The sequence below is a fragment of the Pholis gunnellus genome (genome assembly GCF_910591455.1).
Source record: "Pholis gunnellus genome assembly, chromosome: 6".
Classification (NCBI taxonomy): domain Eukaryota; kingdom Metazoa; phylum Chordata; class Actinopteri; order Perciformes; family Pholidae; genus Pholis; species Pholis gunnellus.
In genome coordinates, this window is record NC_136532.1 from 21,483,863 (window position 1) to 21,497,515 (window position 13,653).

The 13,653-nt window shown below is 41.0% G+C and overlaps 1 protein-coding gene across 1 annotated transcript in view; it reads left to right on the top strand.

Moving 5' to 3' along the window:
• The first annotated feature begins 1,878 nt into the window (after nucleotides 1-1,878).
• The window catches only part of aacs (acetoacetyl-CoA synthetase), a 31,551-nt gene continuing 19,776 nt past the window's right edge, over nucleotides 1,879-13,653 (top strand). The window contains exons 1-8 of the mRNA XM_079160677.1: nucleotides 1,879-2,170; nucleotides 3,004-3,107; nucleotides 3,971-4,091; nucleotides 4,842-4,955; nucleotides 9,224-9,321; nucleotides 10,217-10,331; nucleotides 10,763-10,844; nucleotides 11,005-11,158. Of these exons, the coding sequence (XP_079016803.1) occupies nucleotides 2,032-2,170; nucleotides 3,004-3,107; nucleotides 3,971-4,091; nucleotides 4,842-4,955; nucleotides 9,224-9,321; nucleotides 10,217-10,331; nucleotides 10,763-10,844; nucleotides 11,005-11,158 (927 nt within the window). The 5' untranslated portion in view covers nucleotides 1,879-2,031. The remainder of the gene's footprint in view (nucleotides 2,171-3,003; nucleotides 3,108-3,970; nucleotides 4,092-4,841; nucleotides 4,956-9,223; nucleotides 9,322-10,216; nucleotides 10,332-10,762; nucleotides 10,845-11,004; nucleotides 11,159-13,653) is intronic.

Below are 13,653 nucleotides of genomic sequence, written 5' to 3' on the forward strand. Positions count from 1 at the left end.
ATGACTGAACGATGCAGGGCACTGGGATTGCCATGGGGCCTGAAAGAGACTGTAATACTAATTTTCACAAACTGTAAAAACGTCACGTTTTGTTAACAAAAAAGTGTGCAAAGACTTTCGTGTTGTTATTGTGAAATTGCCTCACGTAAGAGAATTAAGGGCATACAGAAATACAAACTAGACAAGACTAGACAGAACATGGCTTAACCAGAAGGGTTGGAATCATTGCATAAAAGTTGAGAAGGCCTCACCAGACGGTGAGGGGGGCCGTTCTTCCCCCTCATTGATTGGGCACACCCCTAAACATTCCTGCCTTATTGCTCTCTGATTGGCTAATATGCCTCCTGCGAAGCATCAAATCCGGCTTGCCATTGATCAAGCGACAGGCCAGTCCAACGCTGATGATACGCCCTCAGCATAGACCGATCCGTCGGCTGATGTGGAACCAGTATGCTGGGGACCAATCAAAACCCTTCATTTTGACAGGCAAATTCCCCGCGTGAACGAGACTCGTCTGTTCAATTCTATTGCGCGTTCACGTGTGGATGATGTTCAAGATTTCTACGGAGTCCCACGACGGTGTTATATAAAATCCACGAAATGTATTCATTTTACCAATAAAAAGCAGATGCATTTCTACTGGCAAGTGAATCATCTCATATTCTTAACGGTGAGCATGTATAGTATAATGACAAACTATCTGTTTTTCCAGTATGGCCAGTATAGGGTTATATTGCCATATTTCAGAGGCATATTTCACAGACCGGCAGGGCGAGGTCGTGGAATAATTTGCATACTTTAGATAACTCAAGAGGGGAAACTAGTTTGGTCACAGTTGTGACAAAAGAGATAGATCACATCAATTTAAGTACACGTTCCTGAGCAAATGGTCGTACATTTCACCAATGCATTGTAGTAATATTTTTTTCCTCCAAAGTATTTAAAATTTCTTTCTAAAGTTTGACGATATAAAATGGTGAAAATATGAAGTTATAAAGTTTAGCAATTTATAATAATATTTTGGCGGGATATACGTTTTTTTTGTATCAAGGGTCTGGAGACACACCGGTGATATTTTACTTTCATTCTAGCAGAACTTTTGACAGAATATCTGTAATTTGTTTTAAATTATGATTTGGTAGGGTGCAAGCTTTTCCATGTCATTAATCTCAATCAATCAAACTAATTTCCTCAGCTGAAATACTCACTTAATCTCGCATATGAGAACAAGATTAGGGGTTGAAATATTGATAGTATAATTTACACATGATAAGTGTGAGTACAGCTATCCTCACTGGATATTGTGAGACAGCCTACAGATCTTAGGCTCCTTCTTCAGATTCCTTTAAATAATACTTTTATTCTCAGTAAGGGAACTATTCAGAATCAGAACCAGTATCATCGGCCAACTATGAGTAGGCCTACACATCATAGACTGTAAAATAAGACTGCAATAAGACTCTATAACTGCGTTACTCTGTTGTTTGTTTGTTGTTTGGTTAAATCTTTGCACTACTGTTTAGTTAGTCAATTTAATACTATTCTATTTCATTGTATATATTGTGCATTTTTATATCTAATATTTGTACTGTGTTATTATACTTACCTGTACCATAATTGCTGCTGTAGCGAAAAATAAATCCACTTGTGGGATTATTAAAGTATCTATCTATCTATCTATCTATCTATCTATCTATCTATCTATCTATCTATCTATCTAATAACATAGGTACATAAACAAATCATTTTGTGTAACGTTGAACATTTTGCGTTCTTGAACCCAGCTTGCTCTGCAACGTCATGACGCCAGGGCGTGGCCTGTCAGATTTCCTCGGCAGCCCCACGCTCGCCTCTGACAGAGAGCCCTGGTTAGCTGTCGCACGCTGTAATTCCCCAGCCATTCAAACCAAGCAGCTCGCCGGTGATCTAATTTAACCCCAGAACGAGCCCTCAGCTCAGGGACAGTTAGCTTTAGCGAGGCGCTAGCGTCAACCGGTTGTTTGCCAGCGGACAAAAAGGACGGCGACAAAGATGTCTAAATACACGGAAGGGAAGAACGAGAAAATCATGGACATGGAGAGCAAGGTGCTGTGGTACCCGGACTCCAAGAGGAACACACTAATGGACAAGTTTAGGATACAGGTCAACGGGGACTACGGACTTAATCTCGGTGAGTAGAGACGAGGGAGGATGGAAGACAACAGACGAGGACACAGACAGAGAGATTTAAAGTGACATGTCGGATTTTATTTATTAAGCTGAATAGAAACAGTAATATGTCTATATGTCGATATATATATATAACTTTTAAATGACCAAGCTATAAAGTTGCTTTCCAGTGTTTCAAGCTAGCTTTGGTGTGCAACCATTTGGCTTGCTGAAGAGACAGTGATTCCGCATGTTAACACATGTATGCAGGTTCTCACCACTCCTTTTTAATAATAAGCAGCTGTTTATAAGACTGCAGCTCTGCCACGCTCTCGTGCTTGGTTTTCTCTCGGCTCCTCACTGAAGTAGTAGCGATGAGAGACAACGACCTGTTTCCGTTGTGTCGTTGATGGCTCACAGGGCTCTGGAGGAATGCTGAACAACCCTGAGAGAGAGTTATGTAGGGAGAGGTTGGAGTCATTGTGGACAGCTTCGTGTGTGTGAAATTAAAATAAAATAATTGCACTTGCCTTGATTTTCCAAACTGTCTGAACATGAACTTTTAATTCTTTAGGTCCTCACTGAACCAAAATCTCTCCTCCTCTTCTTTTTAACCAGGCATATTGATTCTTAGTGTTTAATATGTATTTGCATATATTTTCCTTTTAAATCAGTGGTTTCAAATTTGGTAGTCAGGATAAATCTTGTTTTGCTTACAATGTACTAATCTGACCTTTTCTAGTATTTAGTCATCTGTATATCAGCTTGACATCACATGCTTGAGCTGACAGTCACACCTGTAAACAGATGTTTTTGTTATACATCTGTAGTAATCCTCGATTCTCTGTCTTCTAGTCAACTACAATGAGCTGTACCAGTGGTCGGTGGACAGTTATCCAGATTTCTGGGCAGAAGTGTGGCGCTTCTGTGGCGTCGTCAGCTCCAAGCCATATGAAGACGTGAGTCCAGCCTCTGCTGGGGTGTCCTGAGGGAGAACGGTTTAGATTTTAGCCTAGAATTTGAATAGAATATTGCCAATAAATATTTTTTTCGGGTTTGAAATGTCTGTCAGAGTATAGAGAAACTCAGCATAAAGATTCAGTGAATGACCATTTTTTTTTGGTGGTAATTTTCAACTGCATTCTTCTGGTTATTAAGTTGTACATTACCTCATTTATTGTCATACCTCAAACTAACCCTTGATGTTACACTCTAAAACAAATGATGGGATTAGTCAACATTTTCTCACTGACAAAGTGTTCGCATGTAAGAACAACGCACAAGTTATTATTATGGATTGTGGCACGAAAGGTTGTGTATCCACTGCGTGCATCTATCCTATGAAAGTGTTACGTCCTGTTGTCCCGCTCAAGCCCCCACCCAAATATAATTGTTTCCAATTTTAAATCTGACCGTCTGTGCAGGGATTTAAGATGGAAAATAGTGAATGAGGCCCATTGAAGTGTAAACATTACTAAATAACTTCATAGTTATTTTTTAAGCATGCATGTTCTTACCCACTTAACCCTTTCGTAGGTTTGCAGTCCCTGCAGACATTGGATGGGAGACAATCAAACATTTTGTAGCAATAATGCACAGTGGGGCTTTGCTATGAAATCCCAGTGTTGCCATGGATTCTTATGTACAATAACACAAGCAGCTGTTACCATGGCAGAGGCAAAGGGCTCGATCAATATGCAAAGCAGTGGCTTCTATCGTACGATCCCACTTGTGTACTTAAGTCTCTGCCAGCGTTAAAATGCATGGTCTCCTTGGTCAACGACAATGCTGTGTGTGTGTGTGTTCTATGGGTGTGTACCAGGTTGTGGATTTATCCAAACGGATCTCGGATGTTCCAGAGTGGTTTCAAGGTGCTCGGCTCAACTACGCTGAGAACTTGCTCAAACATGCAGACCAGGACAAAGTAGCTCTCTATGCTGCAAGTAAGTAGAAACAGTATACAATGCTGATTTAAAAAACTGTGTAATACACAGCAACATATTTGACACAGACGGGCTTTATTGATCTCTAGTATGAATGAAATCCCCAACCAAGGCAGTGTCGATAAAGCAAAAGCACCTTTCAATCCAGTTTCTGCAGTCTGATGTTTTTGCAGCTTATTTTTTAACAAGATGTGGATTTGTCTCCCGAGTTGCACGAGAGAACAGAGTTCAGGTTGCATTTGGTCGCAGAATCGATGCAGCGGTGAGCGCAAGGCTGCAAACGTCACTTCGTTAATAGATTAACTGCTGCTCCCTCCTCTATCTCTCAGAGCTGTCACATACTAATGGATAGGCACTTCTTTATTGCCCTGACTGTGTGTATAGGAGGGGGGAGTGGGCTTTCGCACACTCATGTACACACACACACCCACACACACACACACGCACACACATACTGTAATGCATTTATGAGAAGGCTGTGGAGCCTCTGTGAATGTCAGTAAACTACACACAGAGGACCGTTCCTGTCACACTATCATTCTCTATTTATGTCTCCATCTCTGTCTCCTGGTTTTTATTTTTCTCTTCTTTGGATTGGAATTTAAGGGTTTTTTATTGGCATTTATATCATAAATACAATATTTACAAAGTGGTGCAAAAAGCCTAAATGTTTAAACTGATCAAAACATGTGAAAGGGCCTGAAGTTTTCACGACATGTACATATTTATCTTTGTTTCTGTGTCTACCAGCGGAGGCCAATGATGAGATTGTGAAGGTGACGTTTGGGGAGCTGAGGCGTGACGTCGCATTGTTTGCTGCAGCCATGAGGAAGATGGGCCTCCAGACTGGAGACAGGGTCGTAGGTGAGTCTCAAATGTTTTACCGAATGGCATCAACATTTGATATAACCATTGTTATCAGCCACCTGATGGTTGATTTCCAACCAAAATGAGCTGGTCCATAGATTTATTGCTCTCCTCCTGACTTGTGTCTTTTTCCTTTTGACTTCCAATCTTCTCCATCCACTCCTTCCTTCTTCCTTCTTTCTGATTTGAAACTTGTTGCAACATAAGTGGGACATGGGCTCTTTTGCTATAGTTCTACCTGTGTTAATGCTCACTGGTAAGGAGGGCTTGCTCGCTTGGCACAAGTCGCAGCTTTTTCTGAAAGTGTCCATTTATTTTTTTTCAAAGTTCATATTTGTACAAGGTGGAATGGCTGGAATTTGGAGTTTTTCTGCTGCTCCTCACTGTACAGTACATTCATTCAGCTACTTAACAGATCATTTCAGTGACTTGTATCTTAAAAAAAAGGATTAAACTAGATTTTTTTCAAAGAGTAGTTTGTCACCAGAGAGGATTTATGTAGTTCAGCCAGCCTGCTTATAGTAGAGGTCCATACAATGCCTTTACTTTGTGTCTCAGATATAGCAAACGTGTGTTATCCATCACTGTCTCTGTGTCATTCTCTGTTCTCACCATAACGTCGCAATGTGTATCGATCTGTTTGTGCTGTGTCAGTATCAGGGGCTCCAGCTACACAGAGGTGGTCAAATATCGTAGTAGCATCTCTGATGTCTGAACCTTTCATTCTGTGAAACCATTCTGTTTCTGCTCAGGTTGGACTGAACACGTCCTATAAGCTCCTTTTGTTACAAACAATTTGTCTGGATAAAGATGGCAGAGAACGGGCGCACTAGTTCAGAGGTTACAGAAGATGTTTGTTGATTTGAAAAAGATTGCCCGGATGCTGAGAAAAAGAAAATTGACGTACATCTGGGTCGTACTGCTAGTCCCTAACCACAAAAGCTTTGAACCAGAAATGTGGCAAATAATGAAGGGATGGGAATCTCAAACACTTCTGACCTCTGAAAACAACTGCTACAAATTCAAGTTACCCTTCACAAAATGAGTTCATAGAAGAGAACCCGTGGTGTGTGATTTATACATTTGTTCAGGAAAGGGGTTGATTGAAACCAACCCTAAGACTGTATTGTGACGTACTCATAAAACCATCAAGGGACCAAAATTATCTGTCCCTCATATGTTCAAATAGTTTCCTGCTTTTGTTTTGAATCAACAGTGTGACGTAAGTAGACGGCTGCTGTTCACTAGCTCATGTTGAGCTAGGTGGTCCAGAAATGACGTGTGTGTGTGTGTGTGTGTGTGTGTGTGTGTGTGTGTGTGTGTGTGTGTGTGTGTGTGTGTGTGTGTGTGTGTGTGTGTGTGTGTGTGTGTGTGTGTTCAGAGGAAAGATGGATATTGCGGTAGGGAAATCCATTAGCTAAATGGCTTAAGCTCGGTGGGAATTTCATTAGAAAGACTAGAGGGAGAGGGAGCTAGATAAAGAGAGAGAGAGAGAGAGATTCCAGCTTCCTTATGCCTCTTTACCCCCCCCCCCCCCCCCCCCCTCCTTTCCCCTTTACATTCCTCACAGGAAGTGTGTGTGTGTTTTGAAAGTGTGTGCTCACTGGTGTGTGTTGGGGACAGAGATGTCCTTGTCCTTAGGTTGTAACTAAAACACCTTGTCAGTGTCTGTAATCCAGGAGATGTATAAGCACTTAGCTGATGAAGCCAACCAAGCTTTATAGCAGTAAAAGAGCCGACCCAACGCACGCACGCACACACACACACACAAACACACGTTTTAATGCTCCCGTTCGTGCACTTCACTTCCATTGCTCTTGCCCTTGGTCCTATCATCTTCACCATCACTCTCCACCTTGATATGAAGCTTGTATAAAGCCTTCACGCCCACTGTTCATCCTTGATTTGTATTTCACTAAAAACTGCAACCACAGTCTTTTGAATAAAATTTAAAAATAGCAGCATTATCACTTGAAATAAGATGTTATAAACAAATAAAAATTGTACATTTAAGCAAAATGAGCTGAAACTAAAGAAGTTAACCAGCGGGACACATTTTGCTGTAACGCACATTTCCTTGCTCTGAGGGGATGCTACTCTCTCTCTCACACACACACACACACACACACACACACACACACACGACTATGGATTTTCTGACACACGTTGCCTGTTTAGTGTTTCCATGTGTTATTCTAAATGTGGCAGCAAAACAATGCCAATCAGATCCTGATTTTCTTCTTTAGTATTAATAGAAGCTGCCTTTGAAAGAACCTAAACGAACTCCACCCGTAGTTTTCCAGATGACTAAGAAGTTTGTACGTCTTACCGGAACATCTCAGTGCTGAACTTGGACTAGGATCAAGACTGAAATACTAGTCAGGCTGTTGTGATTTTCAGTGGTAGCCATGTTGGCTTCACACCATGGTGGCTTAACTTTGGTTAAGACACTTATTTAATGTCCTCCTTGCTAAATTCTTGCAGTATTGCCAAAGCAACTAGGTAGTGATACTCTGTCAACAAATGTCCGCTAGGGCAGTGAAGAAGAAAACTGCTTTTAAGTAAACACGGATGTAAACAATTCACGATTTAATAATAATAATACAAAAAAGACAACTTAGCAATTGTTTCATGCGGAAGAAAAAGTGCTCAAGGATAAACATGTGTTTTGGTGGCGAACACTGAATGTAAACATACATTTGTTTTTAAAAAGCTTTATTTATTTTCTCATCATTTACGCCGCCCGGTTTACCACAGAGTAGCCTCCCATGGGTTAAGAGCCTTCCTCCAGGGTATGTTCCCAGAAATTGTAACCATTATCCAATTACTGCTCAACTCACAGAGCTAAAACATCTATTTTAATGGGAAGAATCCAACAAAGATGTTTTTTCTGTATCTCACGATACTTTCGAGTCTTTGACTTGAAAGGATAATGAAACGGTAACCACACGTTCGAACAATAGCACAGTGATGCTGCATCCTTAAAGGCTTTGATTTTTTGATTTTCATTCAGTGTTTATCATCAAATCTGAAAAGTTTTCTAACAGTAGGCATGATTAATAAGATGGGTCGCAATGTGTTGCTTTGCCATGTAAGCCGTGTTGTTACAGCACAGTGAGATAGTGATTCATAAAAGCAGTCAAGCAAGGCGTTGCAGTAAGATTATGATCCATGACGCTATACATGCTGGTCCACTGAGAGAGGATAATGATTTATGAGAGTGTCTGTAGAACCAGAATAGCAGGATGGTGATCTGTCAGATGTCATCTAGCAAAGATCAGCTTCCTGGTTACAGTAAGCGTGAGTCAGCAGAGCAACCACTAAAACCCTGATTAGTTGAGATTCACAAGAAGTGACAGTATGGTTTCAGTTTGCTGGAACTACCGGCTGTATTATTGTTTTATAATGTTAGATTAGATCACTGTTATCAACAAAGCAGCCCAGTGTCTGTAACGTGAGAGCTGCCGTGTTGAGTCTGGCCAAGCCATTGTTTTCTTTTATTAGTTTAGTTCAACCTTTGCCGTTGACATCAGGCATCTCAGATTGATTGTATAGTAAGTAAATCCAGTAGATAAAAGCGCCATAATAGTATTGCAGGGAGATGAAAGTTGTCTTAATTGGACCTGACTGAAATTAACGAGCCAGTGTATTGATGTAAGGGGATCTATTAGCATAATATTCATAATTATGTTACAATATTGTATGAAACTAAGAATCGTTGTGTTTCCCGTTACCTTAGAGTCAGCCTTTTATAGCTACGTAGGGAGCGGATCCTCTTCACGGAGTCCTCCATGTTGCGCCGCCATGTTTCTACAGTAGCCCGGAACGGACAAACCAAACGCTGGCTCGAGAGATGGCCTTTTTGCCTTTTTGCGTTTTCACGTTACCTGAAGGCCACCGTAGTTCTCCGACAGCTTGTGATAACCGTACTTTATTTTTGTACATATTAAGTATTCTTCTATGCTATATTGTGATCTAAACGTCATATATGATGTGTGGTCTGGGAAACAACATTACATAATTAATTTAAGGACTAAGAATAAGTATTTTTCTGTAAATGCACAGCACTAGTCTGAGTAAGCCAATGACGCATATATGCACCTTTTGATATATACATGTATATACAGAACTACACAAGTATACATATATGTATATACATATAATACTCGCTTTTTGAAGTCTACATACATCTATAGCTGTTTAAGATGAAATCAATCGTATGGATTGCTGCTTAAACATAATGTTTCCTCCTCTCTCCCCCTCAGGCTACCTGCCCAATGGTATCCATGCAGTGGAGGCCATGTTGGCAGCAGCCAGCATTGGAGCCATTTGGAGCTCCACGTCGGTCGACTTTGGAGTCAACGTAAGGACTCTATTATACTGTTTCTAGCTTGTATGTCTTTATTTACATATGTTTGAGTTTTTCACACTCTTTTATTTTCTCATTGTTTTAGTCGTTCAAACCAGATTTGATAATAAAACCAGTTTCCCATGGAGAGGGGAATTTGAAAGCTTTAATCTCGTGTTTATTTTCCAAGTAAAAATAAACTATTGAGGACTCTCAAGCACACATCTTTGCTGAATAAGCGTGTTTTCTGAGTACTTGTGTCGGAGCAGCATTTTTTTGTCTCCTAATCCTGGAGCTAATGAGGTCAATTTATCAATACTCATAGGGGATTCATGACTGTGGCAAAACACACTTGCATATGCAAACAAACATATACATGAAGAGGAAATAGAGAATCAGATCTGTCGGGCAACATATTGTGTGGGTGTGAGCAACAGTGTAGAGTGTAGTTAACGTCCTTCAGTCTTTTTTTTGTCATCTTGGCGTCTGCTTCTTATTTCTGGTGTGCTACTGCCCCGTGTGGCAGGTCAGAGAACTACACTTACAATAAAAATATGTCTTCAGCTCGAGAAGCAACTTATTTGATTGAACATATATGTTTTGTCCTTTAACTCTTTAAGAAGGTAGTAACGTACCGATGTACAACATAAAATTGTATGTATTATGCAGATTCTTCATTAAATACATGTGTCTTTATCTCCTCCATCTGAATCACATTGTGCTCTGCCATTGCTTCCTCCATTCTCTGCTTACATTAACTAAAGTCGTTAATGTTAGGGTACACATTTACTGCTCTTACTGCAGTAAATGAATGATTTTATTTTGCTGAGCCTTTCCTGTCTGCTTATCCAGTGCTCTCCTTTTTGGTTTTAACCTTCTCTCTCTCGTCTCTCTCTTGTTTTTGTCTCAGGGTGTCCTTGACAGGTTTTCTCAAATCCAGCCCAAGCTGATCTTCTCTGTTGCTGCTGTGGTTTACAACGGCAAAACACATGACCACATGGACAAGCTGATCAGTGTCGTCAAAGGTTTGACTACCATCAATTCATTATAGAGACTCCCAAATACACTTGGCTTCTTCAGCCAGCTGGTGGTAAATCCTGCTGAAGTGACTGTACAGACACTTCATTCAGCGATTAAGACTAACAAGTAGAATGAGCCATTTAAGGGTAATGCCAGTAGAGTCGAATAAAAACTCTACTCCAAATGAAACAGTTGGAAGAATGAATGCATGACAGATACTTGATGGATGTAAAGGATGAAGTAGGATTGCCTCATCTGCTGCCTCTGGAGTGTCCAGAGAATTACTAAGCATCGTTGAGCCCCTCACTGAAAACAAATCCTCTTCCGTAAAGAACCAAAATGTGTCACATGTTCATGGAGGAACTCCTCTGGGATCCGTCTTTGCTTTTCATAAGGTTGTAGTGTGAAGCATCCGACTCTCTCTGTCTCTCTGTAGGTCTGCCTGACCTGAAGAGAGTGGTGGTGATTCCCTACGCTCGCTCCAAACAAGAGACGGACCTCTCCAAGATACCCAACAGGTGTGTGTCTGTGGGAACAGTGTTGAAACTGAACGGATACTTTTGTTAGACTGAGAGCAGGTCTGAGATATACTCTCTTGTCCATATCGTGTATCAGTTTTGTCTTTTAATTTCTTCTTTGTCTCATTTCTTTTCTCTCCGTTTTTCTTTTTTTCTGCAGTGTATTTATCGATGATTTCTTGGCGTCTGGTCGTGGCGAGGCTGACCAGTTTCCTCAGCTGGAGTTTGAGCAGCTTCCATTCAGTCATCCTCTGTTCATCATGTACTCTTCTGGCACCACAGGAGCTCCGAAATGCATGGTCCACTCTGCTGGGGTAAGAAAAACATTGTCTTCCATTATCCCCAAATCATAAATATGGATCACTCTCCCTCACTTTGTTGAGCGGACACTAAAACGGCAACAAAGTGACACTTCTGTTGCACAATTTTTGTTACTGCTCCATCAGGGTTATATGGATCGCAGCTGTCTCTTTCTTTCTCTCTCACACACACACACACATTAGCACACGCTGCTCGCGCCTGTTTGCAGAGCTCTCCTGGTTTGGCCCACATGTACACTTTTAAATAGGCAATTTAGTAACAGAATCTTGATTCATATTGCTAGTTTGCCTAGTTTGGCAGTTTGACCAGAATTCACGAGCAGTGATTGAAAGCTGCTTTAGCGACCCCTCGGCTCTGATTGGTTGTTGTCCATCTAGCGTTTAGAAAAGGGCAGCTGAGCTGACGGGATGAGCCATCTGTCAATTGAAGTCTTCCCAAAGCCGGCCGGGAGAAGAGCGAAAACATCTTTTCCATTGTGAAAAGCCTTCTGTGCCGTTCTTTGTTCTTCTTTAAATTAATAAATACTCTCGACTTCTGACATAACTGATGCAACTGCACCATCTGCACTAACCACGCCCTAAGCTGCCAGTAGCTCCTCACAGGACTCTGATTGGTTCGGACACATTACTTGAAGCCTAAAAAGATGGATTTTTGTGTGATATGTGATTCCACGATTCTCGCGTGATCTCGTGATACTGCGAGTATCCAGCTGTCGTGCTAAGTAACTAAAAGGAGGCAGATTATCTGTCTCATGTGCTACTGACAGAATATAGTGGCAGTTTGAGCAAATATGACAAAAAGTTTTTTAGTTTTTTTTTTTTAAGTTGTAGCTTTAAAAGCTAAGTTTAAAGTTAACTCCTTATTAAAAATAACTTGGGTCCATTTAGTAGCTTGTCTTTTGATAATTAAAATATGATCTTATGAAATAAGATCTATGGTACACAAGCTTGGTTGGCACATAAAGAGCAAAACCACTGCTGAAAAATGTGTTAATGACGTAGGGACAATTGTGGGTGTCCTCAGTCATGCCTTCAGATTACATCATCTTTCAGTACTTTTTTCAGCCAAAAGAATCTTATTAATCAAATTAAAACCAAATATGGGTCGCTCTTGGCGAGCGTCACAGTAGAAGTAACTGTATGCCTGTCATTGATTGGTTTATATTACATTCTCCACCACAAGATGGCAGCAAACCTCCATCATCAGATCTTCCAAAGGTTATCCGCTCTCAGGAGCATGAATATCACTTTTTCCTGCTACATTCCACACCTGAGTGAAGGAGAGCGTCGGATGAATGTGTGATTTCAAAAGCACCACTGCACTTTGAAGTCTGAAACACTCAACATGCAGAACGGTTTAACACACTCGAACAAATGCATTCACAAATTTTCACAAAATGTTCTCTCTCTCTCTCTCCCTCTCTGATACACTCCCGCCGTCTTTCACATTGGCTTTTCTATCCTTAACTTGCATGCATTTTCAAATTTTTTTCCACTCAGCCCTCCTCTGCAGGGTTACTCTTTAGTTTTTTTTCCCCCTGATTTACTTCTTCTTTCTTCTAGCTCCCTTTTCTTTCTGTTATTGCATCCTCTCGATCTCTTTCCTTTGTGCCCCCTCCTTTTACCCCATGCCACCGATAATTGGACCCTACTGCGTTGGTGAAAACATTTCGTATTGCGACGCTGGCAGTCCTCTCTGGCTCCACCAATTAGCCCCGGCACTGTTGCGCTCTCTGCTTTGTTACAGCTCTGTTAACATGCTGTCAGTAGCAAGATGGCACGCACCAAAGGACTGGTATGGCAGCTGAGTCCTGCCAAAGACTAAACACACACACACACACACACACGGAGCACCTGTTTATGTGACCAGGAACGTACACATTATGGCTCAAAACTGAAACGCACACTACAGTTAATACTCACCACCAGCGGTAAAAACATATCAAACTTAACACAAATTGCCTTTTTTGTCAAAAGAAGTGCTCGTGTGTATTAGTTTTGGTCGGAGGCATTTGTCTGCGCAACTGAAAATTGGGTTCATGAACTTTTAAAAAATATGTATAATGTAATGTGTATATAACTATAAGGCAAGGAATCGCTGTCTGGCTATATGTATGCGTGTATGTCCTTTTCATATCTCGACAACCCTTCATCCGATCTACTTCACACATGCCGTGTGTACTGCCGGGGACACAAGGATGTGTCAAACTTGGTGCACTTCGGCCACATGGGGGAGCTACAACAACAGACTTTACATTCTGGTTGTGTAACTGTTCAACCATAAGTCTCAGTAATATCAATCTTTTTTCTCCTGGATTCTGTGGGTCCAGAAGGATCTATCCATACAAGCCACACTACGTCTAGATCTAATGTCCAAATCAATTTTGTTCCCTGCTACTCCAGCAAATTCTGAGGACTCCTCACCAAATTTACTACAGAACATCTCTGGAAACAAGCCAGAAAAAGTTACTTTATGATGTTTCATTCAG